Source organism: Rhinatrema bivittatum, chromosome 7 (assembly GCF_901001135.1).
Source record: "Rhinatrema bivittatum chromosome 7, aRhiBiv1.1, whole genome shotgun sequence".
NCBI classification, from domain to species: Eukaryota; Metazoa; Chordata; class Amphibia; order Gymnophiona; family Rhinatrematidae; genus Rhinatrema; species Rhinatrema bivittatum.
In genome coordinates this window covers 132,523,256-132,546,524 of record NC_042621.1, presented here as the reverse complement: position 1 = coordinate 132,546,524, position 23,269 = coordinate 132,523,256, and the positions used below count along the sequence as shown (strand labels likewise).

General features: G+C 42.6%; 1 protein-coding gene across 1 annotated transcript in view; it reads left to right on the top strand.

The window, feature by feature from the left end:
• KIF1BP (KIF1 binding protein) overlaps positions 1-23,269 on the top strand; it is a 106,647-nt gene that overhangs the window by 73,094 nt on the left and 10,284 nt on the right. Inside the window, exon 5 of the mRNA XM_029609155.1 lies at positions 17,470-17,563. Within this exon, the coding sequence (XP_029465015.1) occupies positions 17,470-17,563 (94 nt within the window). The remainder of the gene's footprint in view (positions 1-17,469; positions 17,564-23,269) is intronic.

Sequence of the window (23,269 nt, the reverse complement as noted above, 5' to 3'; positions counted from 1 at the left end):
GCCGCACTGTTTCTACCGCGGCCTTACTGTATCGACCTGCAAGTGAGGTATGCCCTGCCCTATGTATAGGCCCTGAGATCAATTGTACCATCAATAATGCTTGTAACAGGAGTAAAAATTCCTGCACACCAAGTGAGGTACTATCATCAAAATGTAGGTTAAAATCTCCAACTATTATTAACTTCTTAAATCTAAGTGCTAGTGTGCTCACAAATCATTTAAAGATTTCAAATGTTCTTTCTTTTGCCCTGGTGGGGAGTAAATGGTACAAATGAACCAATCATGAAATTTAATCAACAATGCTTCAATAGACATTGCTACGTCCTGAGCTATTTTAGTTATCGCATAAGACTTTTTAAAACAGATCATAATCCCTTCCCCTCTCTTATTTCCCCTTGATTGTTCAATATGGGGTAGATTTTCAAAGGGTTACGCGCGTAACCCTCAAACCTACCCCTGTGCGCGCCGAGCAAGCCCCAGGATGCGCGTATGTCCCGGGGCTTTCAAAAATGGGCGGACCGGGGGCATGGCGGTGGTCTCTGGGCGGGGCCAGGGGTGTTCCTGAGTCCTCCAGCACAGCGGCTGTGCCGGAGGTTCGCGCGCCAGCAGCTGGCCGGCATGCGCAAGTTTGCAGGCGTAACTCGCCGAAATAAGGTGGGGGGGGGATTTAGGTAGGGCTGGGGGGTGGTTTAGATAGGGGAAGGGAGGGGGGAAAGGTGGGGGGAGGTGAAAAAAAGTTCCCTCTGAGGCCACTCCGATTTCGGAGCGGCCTTGGAGGGAATGGGGAAAGCCATTGGGGCTCCCCTAGGGCTCGGCGCGCTCAAGGTGTACAAGTGTGCACCCCCTTGCGCGCGCCGCCCCCGGATTTTATAACATGCGCGCGGTGGCACACGCATGTTATAAAATCAGGTGTACATTTGTGCGTGCCGGGTAGCACGCACAAATGTACCCTGCGCGCATAGGAATTAAATCGACCCCTATATGAATAACCTTCAGGGCAAGCACTATTCATCAGTGCAATATCATGTTTCTGATGCCAGGTCTCCACAACACATAATACATCTAAAGGTTTAGGGGCGGATTTTCAAAGGCCGGCGCGCGTAAGTCCCGGGGCTTCCTGTCGGGGGTGTGTCGGGGGGGGCTTGTCGAGATGACGCGCCGTTTAGGGGGCGGGGCGCAGCGTTTCGGGGGCGGCGACGTGGGCGTGGTTTCGGCCCCGGGGCATTCCGGGGGCGTGGCCGCGGCCTCCGGAACAGCCCCCGGGACCGGACCACGGAGCGGGGCACCCGGCCGACAGGCGTAACTTTGCCGACAAAGGTAAGGGGGGGTTTAGATAGGGCCGGGGGGGTGGGTTAGGGAGGGGAAGGGAGGGGAAGGTGCGGGGAGGGCGAAGGAAAGTTCCCTCTGAGGCCGCTCCGAAATCGGAGCGGCCTTGGAGGGAATGAAGGCAGGCTGCGCGGCTCGGCGTATCTTATAAAATCAGGCGTACTTTTGTACGCGCTCGCGCAACTTTTTAAAAACTGCCCCTTAGTGAGCAAGCAATCCATAAACTGCTCCTTATTCCAAATAGAGTGTGTATGAATGTATCCAGTATTAAATAAAAAAGATGATCCCAAGCTCCATTAGCTCCACAATTTAAAAGTCAGTGACCTGAGGATATCTTAAAACTCTGACCGCTGGATTCCTAAAACCCTTGACTAAACCAGAATAATATCCTCATCCCATAACCACTGGAATCATGGTCCTCAAAAATAAAAAACAGCTCACCATGAAGCAGAACATAACTATCTAATCAACCTATTACTTTTACAGAACAAACTCCAAGGTCTAAAGTCCAGAAGCCCCCTAAGGGGCTCACAATAATATCAGTCTATGCCACTGGCTGTTACCCAGACAGACTGAGTAGCACAGGACACCAGGTAAGACACTAACAATATAAATCTCAAGCCTTCACCAATCCTAAACTCATCTGTATGAAGGAGTGCACAAAGGAGCATGAACATAAGAACAAAAATTGCCATGCTGGGTCAGACCAAGGGTCCATCAAGCCCAGCATCTTGTTTCCAACAGAGCAAACCAGGCCACAAGAACTTGACAAGTACCCAAACACTAAGAAGATCCCATGCTGCTGATGCCAGTAATAGCAGAGGCCATTCCCTTAAGTCAGCTTAATAGCAGTTAATTGACTTCTCCTCCATGAATTTATCCAAACCTTTTTTAAACCCAGCTACACTAACTGCACTAACCACATCCTCTGGCTACAAATTCCAGAGCTTAATTGTGTGAGTGTGAAAGAATTTTCTTCGATTAGTCTTAAATGTGCTACTTGCTAACTTCATGGAATGCCCCCTAGTCTTTCTATCCGCAAATGTAAATAACATATTTCACATCTATTTGTTCAAGACCTCTCATGATTTTAAAAACCTCTATCATATCCCCCCTCAGCCGTCTCTTCTCCAAGCTGAACAGTCCTAACTTCTTCAGCCTTTTCTCATAGGGGAGCTGTTCCATCCCCTTTATCATTTTGTGTGCTCCTTAGTTGAGCACCTTCATGCGTGCTGCGTGTCCGGCACTGTCGCAGGCTAGATAAGGAGGACTCTCGCTGACATCACTAAAAGGGTGGGGTTCAGCCTCGGGCAGAGAGAAAAAGAAAAGCCTCTTTAAATTAAAAAAAAAAAAAAAAAAGCATCCACTGAGAAAAAAACACAAAAAGCAGATTCCAGCACTTTAAAATGGAAGCAGGAGGAGCAGCAAAGTTCACAGGTATAGCAAACAAGCAATGTAATGCCTCCGGTGTCACCACAGGCTAGATAAGGAGGACCTTCGCTGACATCACTAAAGGGCAGGGTTATGTTCAGCCTCAGGCAAAAAGAGAACAGAAAGTCTCTTAAAAAATAAATAAATAAATAAAGCACCCACCTGAGATAAAAACAAAAACAGATTCCTCCTTGAGGTGGAGGTCTCCTCACATGTGACAGGACTGGAGCTGTGAGCAGGTTTACCATTCTTGGGGTGGAGGTCTACAATTCCAGTACTACCTGCACCTTTAGCAGATGCTCAGTACGAAGGATTTTGCTGGCTGCTTCTTGGACCTGGTCCTGAATATGCTGCTGAGGACTTCCAGGCATCAATCTGTGAGAAGAATTTTTTTTCCCCCCCCCATTTTTTCCTTTTTAATTTTTCAATTCTTTGGGTTTTTTTGTTGGTTTGGTAGTTTTTGTATCGTCTTGTCCCTTGTGTATATGTCTGTCCTTTTTTTAATTTTAACTTTGGTACTCCATTAGTGTGAAATTTTTAAATTTTTACTTTGATATGTTTGATTTTTCTTCGATTAAATGTTAAATTGGGTTTTTGTGGCACATTAGATTATTATTTTTAGTAAAGGATTTTTTTTGTTATGTATTTGATATTTATTAAATTGTATTTTTTGAAGGTCTGCCAGTATAGCTTTTTTATTTTTTGTACAAAGGTGCTTGTCTACTAAAACTACAAGGTATGCATGGGTCCGAGACATGAAGCGGCTACCTAATCACAGGATTAAATGTCAGTTCTGCATAGGGCTGGTAACTTTAAAACGAGCACGTATGGGTGTGCAACCAAATATACGCTGGAATTTTAAATCATGTACATGTTTACGCGCATATGATTTAAAATACGCCTAGCACGTATATGTGTGCTCCTAACTTTAAGCCGTTACTTGAGCAAACATATTTTGTGTATCTTACTTAGGACTTTATCAACTTTAATACGCACAGGAAAGCAATTTTAAATATGCTTGCATGAAGGACGTTGCCAATTTTCCCAATTAGTTCACCAGTTTTCCCCAGTCTATTTAGAGGTCATCCAGACCCCTCTGGTTCTTCAGCCTGCACTCCTTCCAGTTGATTCACACCCCTCACCTTGCTGTTAGGCCTAAACAGTGATTTCTGCAAACTTACACCTCATCAGGAGCAACAGTAAATATATGTGGTTAACATGCTGCCGCACATTGCAGCCATCGGATTTAAAATGCAGATTTACGTGTGTAATTGTTGGGCCTGCCTTGGAATGTTCCTGACATGCCCTAGCTCCGCCCCCCCCTTTTTTTTTTTATTCACGCACACACACATACACACAGCAATTTCCAGTTTTAAAATATGCATTGCTCACACATGGCCCAAATACTCGTGCTTTTAAAATTGACCCTAGAGAGGAAAAACAAGACCCACACTGGAATTCTAGGCAAAGGGACTTTCCACATCTTGGATGCATGCTACATGCTCACTGCAGAATTAGCATGTTCCCACCTGTGAGTAAAATTTCAGTTGAATAGCTGGCAGGAACCTTGTAAAATTTTAGCTAATCACATGTGTTATTTTCCCAGAAGCAGCAGAATACTGGTATTTTCAGAATTCATCTAGTCCTAGCAGCTTAACCAAAAATGTATTTCCTGTTAGCGTGAAGCAGTATTTCTCTGAGACAAAGATGCCAGTACCTTAAGCAGTTCAATATTTTCTGAACTACTTTTCTTAACCCTAGCATTACTTAACCCTTAGCACAGTGTTGTATTGAAAGTATAATTCAGCAAAGGGTCAACTGACCCTTGGAAATTTTTAACAGGTGCTAAGAAGGGTTAGCAATACTATCTCAATTGGCTACACACTTGATAGAGGCTGTAGATAGCACTACTGTGCAGAGTGAGGGAGGAAGGTAGTAGGGAAGAAGGTTAGTTTTTTAAAATGTTTCAGACACATGACAGACAACTGTGAAGATAATAGAGACAGAAACACTGATCTGTACAGAGGGTGGTCAAGTGTAGATAGCGAGGAATATATATAAGGGCTATTTTGAGATTGTCTAGATGAGGTGCTCAGGAGGAACCTGTAAAACAAAGTTTCAGAATCAAACCCTAGACATCTCACAAACAGGAAGTGGAGGCGAAGAGAACCCTTCGACAAAATCACAAAGGAGCAGTCCAAATAAGTAAAGAACTGTAGGGAGTGCAGAACTGCAAGATCTAGTGGCATGAAGGATGCTGCAGAGTACATGTTAACTGCATCAAAGACAGAAGAGAAAAGCAAGTGTGCTTACCGTAAACGGTGTTTCCATAGATGACAGGATGAATTAGCCATGCTGTCTGGGAGTGTCATGCGACCAGGAGTAGGCAGAGTTTCTCTCAGATAGTGACAGAGTTTTTAACTGTGAGTCTGCGCGGTCGTCTTTCCGCGCAATCCGTTTCTCTCCTCAGTCTCTTTGTAGCCAAGCGAGGTGTATGGCAAAAAAGGCATTGGAATATAATCCCACCAATGTACTGGTATATGCTATAAAGCACCCTGTCACCGGCAAACTTTTGTTAGACCCTCTATTCACGAGTAGGCATAAATGAATCCGTCTCGTTTGTGATAAGGGGTCCTCATTACTTTAATTTTAAATCACGTATATATTTTGTTTTAGTTTTTAAATTATCCTTAAAAGCAGTCCCAACAAAAAATTAATGGGAAAAATCTCCAACCAGTAAGTCCAATAACTAATATTTTTGCAAGTCAAGAATACTTATCAACGATGAAAAGGGTCCCAAAAGTCCCGACATGGCATGTTTTCGGACCGAAGTCCTGTTTCAGGGAACGGCTGAAAATATGGAATCCAATTCAATGAAGAAAATCCATCTTTTGCTCGAAGTTCCATCAAAGAAAGCGGCTTAATCCGTGCAAGTCCTTTCTAAACGCGAGCTGTATTTAGACCCGCATGGTTTAACAAATGGCGACAAAACCGGAACCTTTTATAGTCCTCTTCCGGAAACACAACCGATAGTATATAGTTCACCTTCAGGTCCACTCACCTGATACGTGGTGATACGCCGAGAAAAACTAACCAAGTGCGATTCTACGGGAGTAATTTATGTGATACAATGCCCCTGCAATCTGGTATATGTGGATCGTACTAAGAGAAAGATTCGTACTAGACTCATAGAACACAGGAGCTGCATTAAGACCTTGAAAAATCACGGCCCCCTTGTACAACACTGCAGTAGAGAACACCATCAGTTTACAGATTTACGCTGGTCCATCTTGGAGCAGGTATTTCATAATTCAAGAGGGGGCGATATACAATCAGTACTGATCGCCGAGAGCACTTTGGGATTTTTTCGCTCGACAACCGTTGATCCCGATGGGTTAAATGAGAGGATCAATTGGTATTCTTTGATTTGATGATCGAGTAGTGTTTTCGAAAGACTGATTATATGACGATACATTTCACTGACTGAAAGGGATTATTGGAGCATTTGGATTGGTCGGATTGAAAAAGGGGACCTGATGGAGAACTTATCTGCCGCTGTTTAGACACGTATCGCAGCTATTATAGCTTTAAAGAGGACGTGATGGAGGACCTGGTATTTGCTTTGTGAATGAGGAGTGGACCTGAAGGTGAACTATATACTATCGGTGTGTTTCTGGAAGAGGAATATAAAAGGTTCCGGTTTGTCGCCATTTGTTAAACCATGCGGGTTCTAAATATAGCTCACGTTTAGAAAAGGACTTGCACGGATAAGCCGCTTTCTTTGATGGAACTTCTCGAGCAAAAGATGGATTTTCTTCGTTGAATTGGATTCCATATTTTCAGCCGTTCCCTGAAGCAGGGACTTCGGTCTGAAACATGGCCATGTCGGGACTTTGGGACCTTTTCATCGTTGATAAGTATTCTTAACTTGCAAAAATATTAGTTATTGGACTTACTGGTTGGGAGATTGTTCCCATTAATTTTTTGTCGGGACTGCTTTTAAGGATAATTTAAAAACTAAAACAAAATATATACGTGATTTAAAATTAAAGTAATGAGACCCCTTATCACAAACGAGACGGATTCATTTATGCCTGCTCGTGAATAGAGGGTCTACAAAAGTTTGCCGGTGACAGGGTGCTTTATAGCATATACCAGTACATTGGTTGGGATTATATTCATTGTTTACAGAGTTTGTGTACTGGAATACACGGTTGGTGTGAGTGGGTGTTTGTGTGAAAAAAGGCATTGGAACAGGCCTGGACTGTCTAAGGAGGGTGGGAGGGATCACATGGCTAATTCATCCTGGCTATCTACGGAAACACCGTTTACGGTAAGCAAACTTGCTTTTTCCCATCGATAGCAAGGCTGAATTAGTCATTGCTGTCTGGGAGGTCCCAAGCTCCTGGGTTGTGCCCATACAGTATGTACTTGAAGTTTGGGATGACAGCCCTCAATGGAGTAGACAGTCCTAAGTGCTAGCAAGAGTTGACAAGACTGCCGTACCTAGTGTAGCGTCTGCAGAAGTTTTTGTCAATATAATAGTGTGATGTGAAGGTATGAAGAGAAGACCAAGTTGCGGCTTTGCAAATGTCTATTAGTGGTACCTTTTGTAAATGTGCCACTGATGTTGCTGTGGCGCATATTTGGTGTGCTTTTGGTTTGCTGGTAAGTTTTTCAGAGCGTCTGTTATAACAGAATTCTATGCAATGGCACAACCAGCTCGCTATGGTTCTTTTGGAAACAGGCCTACCTGGGTTGTTTGGATTGAAGGAAAGGAATACTGAGATGGTCTGAATGGAGAGTGCATCCTCTGCTTGTAATAAAGCCAAAGTTCTCTTACAATCTAATGAATGAAGGAGTTTGTCTTGGTAATTAGTATGCGGCGTTGGCTTAAATATTGGTAGGGTAATTGTTTGATTTAAATGAAATGGCGTAACCACTTTTGGAAGGAAAGAGGGGTGAGGCCAGAGTGACCTTGTGGTAGAATTCTAAGTAAGGAGAATAGTGAACCAAGGCTTGAAGTTCATTTACTCTCCATGCTGATGTAATTGCTACAAGAAGTACTGTTTTCCAGGTTAAGTACTTTGTGGCATGAATCTAAAGGTTCAAAGGGAGAAAACATGAGCTGCTTCAGCACCATGTTCAGATCCCATGGTACAGGTGGTTTCGTCATTGGTGGCTTCAAATGTAGCATGCCGCGCATGAACCTGGAGACCAGAGGATGATTAGAAATTGGAAGGCAGTTATGACAGTGGGTGGAAAGCTGCAATGGCGCTAATATGCACACAAATTGAAGCTTAAGCTAGACCGGAGGTGTAGACCGTATGGAGGTATTCCAATAGCTGGGTCGCTATAGATGAGAGGATCCAACTGTCATGGTTTACACCATTCTGTATAACTGTGCCATTTTCCCGCATAGCTACATCTAGTCAAGGGTTTCCTCGAGGTGATTAGTATGTCTTCTAGATGCGAAGGAAGGCCTAAGTGGTTTAATACTCGCCTTTCAACCTCCATGCTGTCAGATGGAGGGATTGGTGCATCGGATGGAGAAGGGTGCCAACCCCCTCCTGAGTCAAGAGATGTGGGTGGTGTTCCAGTGGAATTGGTGGACATATGGAGAGTCGCATGAGAAACGCATTCCATGGCTGGCTTGGCCATGCTGGAGCGAGGAGGATCAAGTCTGCTAAGTCTTGGATGCCTTTTTGGATTGTCCTGGAGATTAGCGGAATTGGGGGGGGTAGGCGTATAGCAGGCCCCCTGTCCAAGGAATGAGGAAGGCATCTGGAGCGTAGCGAAGTGTGCTTGGGTAAATGGAGCATAAGAACATAAGAAAATGCCATACTGGGTCAGACCAAGGGTCCATCAAGCCCAGCATCCTGCTTCCAACGGTGGCCAATCCAGGCCACAAGAACCTGGCAAGTACCCAAAAACTAAGTCTATTCCATGTTACCATTGCTAATGGCAGTGGCTAATCTCTAGGTGAACTTAATAGCAGGTAATGGACTTCTCCTCCAAGAACTTATCCAATCCTTTTTTAAACACAGCTATACTAACTGCACTAACCACATCCTCTGGCAACAAATTCCAGAGTTTAAATGTGCGTTGAATAAAAAAGAACTTTCTCCAATTAGTTTTAAATGTGCCCCATGCTAACTTCATGGAGTGCCCCCTAGTCTTTCTATTATCCAAAAGAGTAAATAACCGATTCACATCAACCCGTTCTAGACCTCTCGTGATTTTAAACACCTCTATCATATCCCCCCTCAGTCCGTCTCTTCTCCAAGCTGAAAAGTCCTAACCTCTTTAGTCTTTCCTCATAGGGGAGCTGTTCCATTCCCCTTATCATTTTGGTAGCCCTTCTCTGTACCTTCTCCATCGCAATTATATCTTTTTTGAGATGCGGCGACCAGAATTGTACACAGTATTCAAGGTGCGGTCTCACCATGGAGCGATACAGAGGCATTATGACATTTTCCGTTTTATTCACCATTCCCTTTCTAATAATTCCCAACATTCTGTTTGCTTTTTTGACTGCCACAGCACACTGAACCGACGATTTCAATGTGTTATCCACTATGACACCTAGATCTCTTTCTTGGGTTGTAGCACCTAATATGGAACCCAACATTGTGGAATTATAGCATGGGTTATTTTTCCCTATAAGCATCACCTTGCACTTATCCACATTAAATTTCATCTTCTATTTGGATGCCCAATTTTCCAGTCTCACAAGGTCTTCCTGCAATTTATCACAATCTGCTTGTGATTTAACTACTCTGAACAATTTTGTGTCATCTGCAAATTTGATTATCTCACTCGTCGTATTTCTTTCCAGATCATTTATAAATATATTGAAAAGTAAGGGTCCCAATACAGATCCCTGAGGCACTCCACTGTCCACTCCCTTCCACTGAGAAAATTGTCCATTTAATCCTACTCTGTTTCCTGTCTTTTAGCAAGTTTGCAATCCACGAAAGGACATCGCCACCTATCCCATGACTTTTTACTTTTCCTAGAAGCCTCTCATGAGGAACTTTGTCAAACGCCTTCTGAAAATCCAAGTATACTATACCGGTTCACCTTTATCCACATGTTTATTAACTCCTTCAAAAAAGTGAAGCAAAAAAGTCAGCAAAAGGTTTGTGTTTGATGATTGTTCTGTGTGGAAAAGAGGTCGATTGTCGGGAAGCCCCATCATTGAAATATTGCTAGAGCTACTTCCCGATTTAATGTCCATTCGTGTGGATGAAATATTCTGCTCAGGCGATCCGCTGTGACATTGTCCAGTCCCGGGAGATAAGTAGCTTGAAGCTTTACTCCGTTCGCGGTCGCCCAAATCAGTATTCAAAGAGCTTCTTGACAGTGTCCATGAACCTGACCCTCCTTCTTTGTTTATATAGAACATTGCGACTTGGTTGTCTGTGTATTCCATGAGGCTTTTCCCTTGGACTTGGAGAGAAGGTTTGCAGTGCTCTCCAGATTGCATGAAGTTCCAGGAGGTTGATCTGATATGTAGACTCTTGAGGAGACCAGCGACCTTATTATTATTATTATTATTTATTAATGTCTATACCGGCTTTCATGACCAAAGGTTGCATCAAGTCGGTTTACATTTAACAAGTCGTGTAATAAACATAGAACTAGGGTAATTGAACTGGTGCAGAAAATAATAGTTACAATGAACAAGGAAATTACCAACTGGGATAGGAGGAAAAAAAGAGAAAAGGGACAGGAATATTTACATAGTAAAACGCATTTACAGTGAATATTTACATAGTAATGCAATAAAGGATCTGTGTCAAGAGGATGTCAAGAGCTAAATGTAGTCAGGACGGGGAGGGGTATGGGCTGGTGGGGTTTACACTAGGATAGAGGGAAGAGGGAGGTTAGGGTGACAGATGGTGGTGAAAGGGAACCTGGATCAATCGGAACTCTGGTAGGCTTTTTTGAAAAGCCAGGTTTTTAGTCTTTTCCTAAAAGTAGGTAGGCATGGTTCCTGGCGAAGCTCTGAAGGGATGGAGTTCCATAGGCGCGGTCCTGCTGTGGATAGAGCTCTGTCTTCGAGAGATTTGTGTTGGAATGTTTTGGCTTTTGGAACATGAAGTGATTCTTTGTAGTGTTCTCTAGTTGGTCTGACAGAGGTGTGTTTCTTGAGTGGTATTTGTAGATTTAATGGTGCGAGTTGATGTATGACTTTGAAAATGATGGTAATAGATTTGTACATGATTCTGTAGTGAATGGGAAGCCAATGAAGGGTTTCAAGATGGGGGTGATGTGGTCGAATTTCTAGAGTTGGTCAGAATTCTGGCGGCTGTATTCTGCACCATCTGAAGGGGTTTTGTATGAGCGGCAGGGAGACCTAGTAGAATAGAATTACAATAATCCAGCTTTGAGAAGATTATTGCTTGTAGAATTGTTCTAAAGTCTTGTGAGTGGAACAGTGGTCTGATTCTTTTGAGGATGTATAACTTGTGAAAACAGTCCTTGGTTGTTTGGTTTATGAATGATTTAAGGTTTAGGCGGTTATCGATGATTGCTCCTAGGTCTCTTACGTGCGAGGTTGCAGGTTGGCTGGTAGGTTGTTGGTTGATGTTGTTGTTTTCGGGTGCTATAATGAGGAATTCTGTTTTTGAGGCATTTAGAATAAGGTTAAGACTGTTGAGGAGGAGTTTTGATTTCAGTCAGGCATTTGTTCCAGAATTCTAATGTGTTTATAATGGATTTTTTTATGGGGATTACGATCTGTACGTTGTCTGCGAATAGGAAGTGTTTCAAGTTTAGTTTAGTGAGGAGGTGGCAGAGTGGGAGCAAGTATATATTGAAAAGGGTGGGGGAAAGAGAGGAGCCCTGTGGAACCCCTAGTGAAGATGGATGGTACTGAGATTCTTTGTTGTGGATTTTAACCGTATATCCTCTGTTTCCAGAAAGGGTTTTGAACCAGTTCTGTGCAGTGCCTTGCACTCCGATGTTTGCCAATTGGTTTAGTAGAATGTGGTGGTTGACCGTGTCGAATGCCGCCGAAAAGTCAAGTAGAATTAGAAGGTAGGCGTGTCCTTTGTCTAAGCCGGTTAGGAGGAAGTCTGTGAGGGAGAGTAGAAGCGTTTTCCGTGCTTGCTGCTCTGCGAAATCCAAATTGGTTGGGGGACAGTATTTGGTGATCCTCAAGGTAGTTGGATAATTGTGTGTTTACTAGTTTCTCCATGACTTTTGCTATGAACGGGAGGTTGGAGATGGGGCGGAAATTACTGGGATCATTGGTGTTAAGGTTTGGTTTTTTGAGTAGAGGTTTGATCGATGCCATTTTGAGGTCCTCTGGGTAGATACCCTGGGCTAGGGAGCAATTATTATGTCAGCTAGGGTTTTGGAAATAGTGTCTGGGATTAGCAGGAGAATTTTTGTGGGGATTGGTCGAATGGGTGAGTTGATGGTTTCATTTTCTTCAGAGCCTTTTGAATTTCCACAGTAGAGATGGGATCGAAGTAGTTGAGCGTAGAGTTTTTGTTTGGGTGGAGATATGAGGAATTGAGTGATGATTATGGTTGGGTGTCAACTGTTTTGAGCAGGTCGGAGATTTTTCTATTGAAGTAGTGAGTGGGTTTTTAGGTCCAACAGTGGGTTTTTAGGTCCAACAGATGGGCTCCCCAACCTTTCTGGACGCATCTGTTGTGAGAGTCAGTTGATGTGTAGGCAAGCCGAAAAAAGGCTCCTGAGGATAGATTGATGGGAGACATCCACCAGTGAATGTCATGCACATTTGTTGGTGATTTGTATCTTTGGTAGAGAGGGGTTGCAGAAACTGCGACCATTGATTCTTTAAAGCCCCATTGCAGATGTCAATTGTGTGGCCTGGTACAGGGAACTACATGAATCGCAGCTACCATGTACCCTAGTAGTTGGAGGATCTGACGTGCTGAAGCATGGGATTGGTTTGTGTTAGCTTCTGCGCCAAGGAGGAGAGAGTTTGAATTCTGTCTTGTGGAAAATAGGCTCTCTCTTCCATTGTGTTGATGAGAGCTCCAATGAATTGTAGTCTTTTGGGTTGTTGTAGATTTGATTTCTCGTAACTATCAGAAAACCCAATGTTTGAAGGACAAGTTATTGTCTGGATCGGTGTGAGCCCAAAGGGTGGCTGGATCTGAAGTCACTAATAGCCAATCATCCAGGTAAGGAAAGATTTGGATGGATAATTTTCTGAGGTGAGCCACCATCACCGCTAAACATTTTGTGAAAACCCTTGGGGCTGAAGAGAGGCCAAAAGGTAGGACCTTGTATTGGTAGTGCTCGTCAGAGCCTTGAAACAAAGGGTATAACCATGAAGAAGGGTGCATGGGTATATGGGAGTAAGCATCCTTCAGGTCTATGGAACATAGCCAGTCGTTGGGTTGCAGGAGAGGTAATATGTTCTTGAGTGAGGTCATTTTGAACTTTTCCTTTTGGATATGTTTGAGGTTTCGTAAATCTAAGATGGGACGAAGGCCTCCGGATTTTTTTGGAATGAAAAAATAATGGGAGTAGAATCCTTGATTCGTTTTTGATGGAGGCAGTTTGTGAATGGATTTTTGGACACGTAGATTATTTCTTCTTGTAGAGAGGATGAATGGGAAGACCGTCCCCTGAGAGGAGGTACTTGAGTAATTTTGGAGGGAGTTACAAATTAGATGATAACCTTCTGTTGCGTTCCTGCCTCTTCTCGCCCCTCGCTCCACCCTCTCTACCTTAGGGAGCGACTCCTTTGGCTCTGACGGACAGATGCAGCCATGGCTTCTCCCTGCCTCTTGGTCTCAGTGTCCCCGGGCTGGCTTGACGCTACGGATCCGCCATGTTCCTGATGACGTAAGGGTGTGTGCTCAGACGTTGTACCAGCAAGGGCGCGAACCTCGGGGGGGCGTCCCCCCGTAGTGACGTCATCCATTTCCACTTTAAAAGGTCCTTTGACTAACCTCTAACGAGTTAGCAAGGACTCCAACAGGACTTGCTTCGGCAGTCCACGACACTTGCAACAACAATCCGAGGTCAGCGAGGGTATCCTTCTCCACTGCTCAGCCTTTTCAAACTTACCAGAGTACCTGCTCCACGGGGCTCCGCTCTCTCTTCTTGATTCAGATGCCAGACGGGATCTGGTACTCGCTCCTTGGGCCTACATCCCTGAATACTCGGAAGACTCCTCAATGCCTGGAAGCGATCGCAGACGTGAACACAATGAATTTCTATTGTAGATAGGAATCGGTACTCGCTCCACGAGGGCCTACATTCCTATAGCTCTGAAGACTCCCTTCCGTCCAAGACGTTATTGCAGGTATGGAGATCGAGAGTTATATTGGCAAGATTGCAGATAGGAACCGGTACTCGCTCCACGAGGGCCCATGTTCCTAGAATCCTTTACAGACTCTCTTCTACTCTAGAAGCCATTTCATATACAGCTATTGTGAGTTTCTTATTACAGACTGTTTATAGAAACCAGTGCTTGCCTACGGCTCCTGTTCCTGAATATACTGAAGACTCTCTGTGGCTTAGAGACCATTGCAGACATCTACTATTGTGAGTGTACCATCTTGTATCCAGTATACCCTGTCTGCTCACTGCTTCTGGTCTCCTCTCTATGGCTCACAGCGACCCAGAGATTATATTCCAGTATCGGAAGGACTTCAGCCCTGCCAGACACATCGACTCACTACTGCCATCACTGGTGGTCCAGCTTCCAGCCTAATAAAAGAACTATTTGTGTTTACTTCATATTCTAGCCTAGCCGGTGGTTCCTCTCAGGATCTCCTCCTGGGGTCGCTGTCATCTGCCATCGGCCCAGGATTCACCATTTCCTCCAAGTGGGTCATTCCTTACACTTCTATCCCTCTGTGGGAGCCAACCACTACCACCCACTAACACCGCTTATGGAAGTATTATATAGATAGCTACCTTCTCTTTCTATGGGACTTGCCAACAGCCTATATATAAACAGATTGCTACTCTCCATAGCGGAGGCATGATAGATTGCTATCTCAGTAGCGAAGTAACAATATACCTATTGTTAGCTCCTCTCCTCAGAAGAGTATCATTGAACAGTTTGTCAACTCCTCTTCCCTGGGGAGTTGATCAATAACAGATTGCTACCTTCTTCCCTTACAGGAGCATCTAACAGTAGTTTGCTAACAGATTACTAACTCCGCCCTCCTGGCGGGGTAAGCACTACAGATAGCTAACTCCTCCCCTCTGGAGGAACAGATCATGCAGATTGCTAACTCCTTCCCCTTTCAGGAGAAAAGCAGAACAGATTGCTAACTCCTCCCCTCTGGAGGAGGAGAGCGTAACATCTTCTCTGATGTTCAGTACCCAACAATCTGTAGTAATTGCTGTCCAGTTGTTGTAGAAACATTGCAGGCGACCACCTATGAATAGTGGTGGGGGTGGCTCGGGACAGTTCAAAAAGCCGGTGTCTGCTTTGGAGGAGCAGCGGTACCCTGCTTTTGCGGACGTTGTTGACGAGAACGTCCACATGATTGATGAGATTGAGATTTGTATTGTTGTTGAGGATAGTGTTGTGGACGATAAGTCTGGAAGGGGCCTGAAAGATGTCCTTTGGTATGACTTTCATCTAAAGGCAGGGTAATATGAAGGATATGTGAGGTTCTGTTGGTGTTGTAAGCGAAAGCACGCAGAATTTTGTTCTTTGAGATGTGGCTACAGTTTCTTCTGCAAATTTATCGCCAAATAAGTGTCTCCCTTGCAGGAATATTGGCCAACTTATCATGGACGTCTTCTCTAATGGAGCTAGCCCTTAACCAAGCCATTCTACGTGCCACTATAGCTGTTGCAGAGCAGCGTGAGGTAAGACTCAAAGGACTCGTAAACCAATCTCAGCAAGTGCCGCAGGCCTTCCTCAATGTCTGTAAAGGGTTGTGGCAAGGAGTTGTCAGAGGCCAGACAGAGAGGATGTAATTTTTGTAGATTCTCAAACAAGTATTGAATTATATAGAACTGATGATGCTGTATTTTTGTGGTGAGCATGGGTGGAATGATAAACTTTCCTTCTGACATCATCCATAGATTTATGATCTTTTACCAGGTGGCGAGTTAGCATGGAGTTTCGATCGCTTCGCCTTTGAGAGAGTGGACTCTACTACGATAGTTATGAGGCAATTGTGCTGAGTCGTAAATAGCGGAATTGTGCATCCTATATTTTAAGTCCATCTTCCAAGATGCAGGTCCAGTAGAGAAAGGCTTTTCCCACATCTTGTGCAGAACAGAGTTTAAACTTCGTGTGGGGGGCAAAGCTGTGGGTTCTTGAGGAATTTCAAAAATTTTCAAAACTCCTAGAAGCTCTGATCTCAGATCTGTAATTTTTCCTGTTTCTGTATTTACTAGATTTCCCACCTTCTCTATAAACTTTTGTATATGTGAGGTCTTCCAGTTGGGGAATACGGTTCTGGAAGACCCTCTGGAGGGTCAGAAAGCAAGCCAATGGAAGAACTAGGCAAAGACATTGACCACTGAGAAGTTGGGCTATCTGGATGTGCTGGGGTCGGAGACGATGTAGTGTGGCTGAATTGGCTGTATGGGATTCGGTGAGGTCTGCACTGAAGATGGACTTGCAGGCCATGAATGAGCGGATTGTAAATCCTGAAGGTATTTAGCGCTTGGGAAATTTGAAGCATAGCTTTAGAGACTAGATGAGTCTGTGGATGTGAATGAAACTGGTGTTTGAGGGAGAAACTACCAAGGGAAGATCTTGAGAAGACTGCTTACGTTTTTTGTGCAGGTGGCTTTATTGAGGGGACTGTGGTCTACTATAAGAGAAAGATGAAGTTTGAGAATGAATCATCAACTGAGTGAAGGAGCTCTAGAGGATTGAGATCCAAAGAGAGTTCAACTTCCACATCTGAGTCCTCATCTGGTTGTGGGGCGATGGAGAGGAAAGGCGCGCTTGAAGAATTTGTTTGTTTTTCTGGGTTTCTTGTGAGGTTGTATGTCACCTGGAGGAAGTGCCAGGTTTGAGGAAGGTGTAGTATGCGTTGGTGTTACATATGTTTTGACCGGCGTCTTGTCCTGAGTAGATGCGCCGTGCTGTTTGGTGCTTTGAAGCAGTAGGCACTGAGGCGTCGTGCACTGATCTTTTCTGGTGCCCGGGGAGAGAGAGAGAAAAATACCCGCGTACTATCGGCTCGCAGAAAAAAAGAGACTGGGGAGAGAAACTGATTCACACAGGAAGACGACCGTGCAGACACACAGAGTTAACAACTCTGTCACTATCTGACGAAACTCCGCCTACTCCCGGTCGCGTCGACACTCCAGCAGCATGGCTAATTCAGCCCTGCTATCAACGGGGAAAAATGGCTTTGGTCAGAAAGTGATTCATTTGATACTTCCATGATGGTTATTGTAGTGGAGCATACAGCACAGAGCCAGACTGGAAGGGGTCGAAAATGAGAGGTGAAAAGTTGAGTTTGCAGAACTAAATTAAACTTTCAAGGAGTTTGGATATGAATTTGGTGAGGCTGGTGATGAGAGAGAGAGGATTTTTCAAGACTTGCATGACAAAAGTGTGTGTGTAATAATAGAGGGGAAGGAGCTTGGACAGAAAACTGAAAAGGTAGATGATGGGTTGGGGCAGTAGAATTAAATGGGAGGTAAGTGGGTAATCACAAACAATGAAATTTTATTGGAGTTTTTATAGGTATGCAGCTAAACTGTGTTTCTACCCTGTCATCTCCCTAGCAATGGTACATGGAGGCACGCCATTGCTTAGCTGCTGCTAATGTGGTTTTTAACCAGGCTGGACAAGTTCCCTCTGCCGAAGCTGCAAAGGAAAGTAAGTAGAATTTTTGTTCTACCCCTGCTGCTTCTTTTCATATACTTTTTATCTATGTGTTTCCCCCCTTCTTTCTCCCTCTTGTGACTCTTAATCTCACAACAGTCACATTTTATATTGTCAGAAGGTAAAATTTGCTTGTAATTATGACCTTCTGACTTGTTCATACTTGTGGATGAAGTAAGCTTCAGATTTCTTCCTTAGAGTGTCTGTAATGTATAAATTATTTAAAATTCACTTGTTTTCTGCCTGCCTTCTGAGGGGGTGGAGTCTATCTTTTCTAACTACAATTCACTTGTTGCTGGCTAGCACTTTGTTTCCCTCCCTCCTTTCACTGCACCCTTACCCACCTTACTTTGTTTTTTCTAATTCAGACTCTGCAGTGAAGGAGTAGGATCTCTGTAACCTTACTCATAGCATAAAGCCATTCCTGCACTCAAACTAGAAGCATATTAGACATTCCTTATTCCTCTTTGTTCTGCAGATCAGACCAGACAAATGGCAATACTCCTGCCTGCCAGCAGGTGGAGGCAGAGAACTCCACCTTTATTTTTGCATCATTACAGACTATATATATTCTGGGATAGCAGGATAGGTCTTCACTAGTTCTCTGCCTCCAGCTGGTGATGGATAGACCTGGATTGGGGGGGCAAAAAAAATTAGAGAAGAAAAGATTTTTTTTCCTCCTTATTACAGAAACACGTAAAAGGCGACCAGGTGGCTGTTCTTCCCTCTGAAAAAAAAATCCAGTTCCTATTTGGGCCTGGTACATAGGAGAGTTGCCACGGTCCACATAGCACTGGACCACAGAGGGATGAGAAACTTGCAGAGAGAAAGAAATAGCACAAGCAACTCCTGAACTCTCCCCTCTCGTGGCCCCCTCCCATATCTGACAGAGGCCGGAAATGCCTGCACTGCGGAGGTAGGAGATAGAGCTCAATAGCGGGCTCTTTTTGTCTCAAATGTGTCAAGCTAAGCCCCCTGGGGAAAGCAGGTTCCTCGGGGCACTCAGGAGTCAGGAGGCCAGGAAGCCAGTGCAGATGCAAAGAGGGAACCAGCGTCTGAAGGGGAACATCAGACGTCTGCACAACCATTACAACTCTATAGGTCTTTTGAATTATACTTCAACTCAATATTCAGCAACCATAAAATCTTATACTCACCCACAATTCCTTCTCACACTGATATTTCATATGTTGCATCTCTCTCCAACTTACCAGTCCCGTTTTAACACAAAACCGGATACTACACCACCACTATTATGACCTCTTTCCGGTCCCCCAATCAATATACTCAACACTTTCTTCGATCTTTCCTCTATATTTAAAAAAAAAAAGTTTCAAAAGTTATTCTCTTTATCATCTTTAAAAAATATATAACATTTTAAACGTACAACTCAACTACCATAAAGTATAACAATTACCTACACGATGCACCGCTCTTCCCCACTCTTCTATAAATTCGTATGCGCATGGAACTCCTTCCATATCGTTCTATTATATCAAAAAGATATTATACATATATACATCACTATTTTACAGATATTGCATCTTCCCTTCAATTTAAAGAACTAACCACAATAACCCTCCACATCAGTTTACCTTCCCTCCTCACAATCTTTCAGTGCTGCCTGCCTCTCTCACAAATGCCCTGCCTGCGTACTCCACCTTTTACTCCCGTTTTTAAACTCCACAACCTAATTATGCATGATACCATAATGCATTGCCCCACTGAACTTCTTCAACTAACTATCTCCACATCAACCACTTTACTGCCTTTGTTTCAAAAACTATTAAATAGGACAAACCTAAGGACTCTAATTACATTACCCCCCTAAACACCCTTTTCCATAACCTCAACACTATACCTACAGTAATGCCTGCCATTCAATTTCCCTAATTAATCCATTAGGCATAAGAGTTTACCACTCAAAAATGAACCTCTGCTCTTTTAAAATACGTTTTTTTTTGTGACATCACCGCCTCACCTATTATATTCCTGATGTAAAACAAAAAAATTTCAAATCCTTTTCAGCATGAGCCATCTGAAGCCAATGCTCCACCAATGGAGCCTGCATTTTGTTGGTTCTAATACAACTCAGATGTTCACAAATTCATACACTAACCATCCGTTTAATATAACCAATATAAATGTAATCACAAGGACATACCACAGCATAAAACTACCTGCATAGTCCTACAATTATATTTTTCCTCTCAATCTATAAACCTGACCAGTACACGGAAGCACAAATGCTGAACCCCTCAACACTAGTGGGCAAACAGAACATGGTAGGGGACAGGAGCCCTGTGGACAGTCTTCACCATCATTCACCTGTAGGACATCATCAGATCTAATTAAATGGTCCCTCAATGATCTAGTCTTTTGTATGGCGAATACCGGTAGTTCTCTAACAGTGGATCGCCTGCCAAAATATGCCAATGCCTCCAAATGATCTTCTTAATTTTCTATACATACTAGAAAATGGTATAGAACATACCACCCTATGTTTTTTATAAAGAGAACTTTGTATTAATAAATGTATATAGTGTAATAGAGTAAGTTGTTTCCTTAGGTGTTTATGATTTAATGGTATTAGGAAACAAGATATACCTTCTGTGATTATATTACCTTTACAGATTTTAATCTGCCAAATATTGAATGGAGCACCCTACTCTAGAAACAGAAACAGGATTATCCTGGACTGCCTTCAAGGGGTGCTCCTCAGACAACAATTATCAGACCCCACAAGGAAGGAAGCAATATTGGACTTCATACTTTCATATCAAGAAAGTGTTTCTAATGTCACAGTAGGCAGCATAGTACGGGACCAATAGAGAGAGGCAGGTGGCAGGCCAACCAATTGTAGGAGGTGCCACAGCTGAAGAAGAGGCCAGAAAAGAGGGAGAGATCCAAAGTGAGAGCCTGAATGTGAGTGTGTGTGAAAGAGAGAGGATAATGTTTGTACAACCCTCCCAACCTACCCCACTAATTCACGACAATCTCAAATTGACTGGAAATCAAAAGTTCCCACATATGGAAAGCAGGATTTTTTTTCTTTATTAGTTTTAATTATTGACTGGTGTTTAATGTCTGGGGTCCCTCTCCAGTCTTCTTTTTTTTTTTTAAATGATCAACTTGGCGGGGGTGTGGCACTTTATGTCCGGGAGGGTATAGAGTCCAACAGGATAAAGATCATAGAAGAGACTAAATGCTCAGTAGAATCTATATGGGTAGAAATCCCATGTGTGTTGGGTAAGAGTATAGTGATAGGAGTAAACTACCATCCACCTGGACAAAATGGACAGACAGATTTATTTATTTATTTATTTATTTAAAAGTATTTATATACCGCTTTTTAAAATAAAATTTTATCAAAACGGTTTACAACAGGTTAAAATAAAGTAAAAATAAAATATAACTAAAATAAACATAAAATACATAAATTTAGCTAAGTAGCTAGATAATTGCTAGCTAAAAGAAATTATTAATTAAAAAAATAATAATAATGGTACATGCCATGGGTAAACAGAATAGGGAAGGTAAAAGGGATGAAGGGGGGGGGGGTGGCAACTTATTGGATTAAAATATCCTAGGAAGAAAGCAGATGGGATGATAGAGGAGAAGTTGAGGTAATATGTGTCTGATGGGTGAGTTTGGGGAGATGAGAGCTTCATCTTTGATCGGGGAAATGCTTAGTAGGAGTATTAAATGCTTGTTGAAAAAAGAATGTTTTTTCAACAAGCATGAAATGCTAAGAGAAATCAGGGAAGCAAACCAATTTGGCAGTGCAATAATAATGGGAGATTTCAATTACCAAAATATTATCAAAGAGAGTCAATATAGTAACCCAAAACAAAACTATAAATAATGAGGGAAACCAAAAATATATTTATAGAGAAGCCTAAGTGACGGTGTCAGCAAGCCTCATTGTCCAAAAAAGGAAAAACATTTTTATTTAACTAAAAAAGGAAAAGATTTTTATTTAACTAAAAAATATTTTAATTTTTATATTTTTCGTTTTAGTCTTTTTTGTAAAAATCAACTCTAATCCTTAGGAGAAGTATGACCAGCAATCTCTCTGTAGAATGATAAATGCAGCCCTACACGGCCGGTGTTTCGCAAAACATGCTTCCTAAACTAAAAATATAAAAATAATATTTTTTAGTTAAATAATTTTTTTTTCCTTTTTTGACAGTGATGGTGAATGATTAGATCACGGGTTGGGTTCTTTTTTAAAAAAAATCACAACGTCAGGCTTGCTGACACCGTCACATAGGCTTCTCTATAAATATATTTTTGGTTTCCCTCATTATTTATAGATTTCAATTACCCCAATATTGACTGGGTAAATGTCACATCAGGACTTGCTAGAGTCATAAAGTTCCTGGATGTAATAAATGATTACTTCATGGAGCAATTGGTTCAGGAACCAACAAGAAAGGGAACTATTTTAGATTTAATTCTTAGTGGAATGCAGGATTTGGTGAGAGAGGTAACGGTGGTGGGGCCACTTGGCAACAGTGATCATAACATGATCAAATTTAAACTAATAACTGGAAGGGGGACAATAAGTAAATCTGCAGCCCTAACACTGAACTTTCAAAAGGGAAACTGATAAAATGAGGAAAATAGTTAGGAAAAAGCTGAAAGTGCAGCAGCAAAGGTTAAAAGTGTTCAACAGGCTTGGACATTGTTTAAAAATACAATCCTAGAGGCGCAGTCCATATGTATTCCACGCATTAAGAAAGGTGGAAGGAAGGCAAAACAATTACTGTCATGGTTAAAAGGTGAGGTGAAAGAGGCTATTTTAGCCAAAAAAACATCCTTCAAAAATTGGAAGAAGGATCCATCTGAAGAAAATAGGATAAAACATAGTCAAGTTAAGTGTAAAACATTGATAAGACAGGCGAAGAGAGAATTTGAAATGAAGTTGGCCATAGAGGCAAAAACTCATATTAAAAACTTTTTAAAATATATCCAAAGCAAGAAACCTGTGAGGGAGTCGGTTGGACTATTAGATGACTGAGGGGTTAAAGGGGCCCTTAGGGAAGATAAGGCCATTGCAGAAAGACTAAATGAATTCTTTGCTTCCATGTTTACTAATGAGGATGTTGGGGAGATACCATTTCCAGAGATGGTTTTCAGGGGTGATGAGTCAGACGAACTGAACGAAATCACTGTGAACCTGGAAGATATAGTAGGCAGGATTGACAAACTAAAGAGTAGCAAATCACCTGGACCGTATGGTATGCATCCTAGGGTTCTGAAGGAACTAAAAAATGAAATTTCTGATCTATTAGTTCAAATTTGTAACCTATCATTAAAATCATCCATTGTACCTGAAGACTGGAGAGTGGCCAATGTAACCCCAATATTTAAGAAAGTCTCCAGGGGCGATCCGGGTAACTATAGACCAGTGAGCCTAACTTCAGTGCTGGGAAAAATAGTGGAAACTATTCTCAAGATCAAAATCATAGAGCATATAGAAAGACATGATTTAATGGAACATAGTCAACACGGATTTACCCAAGGGAAGTCTTGCCTAACAAATCTACTTCATTTTTTTGAAGGGGTTAATAAACATGTGGCTAAAGGTGAACCGGTAGATGTAGTGTATTTGGATTTTCAGAAGGCATTTGACAAAGTCCCTCATGAGAGGCTTCTACGAAAACTAAAAAGTCATGGGATAGGAGGCGATGTCCT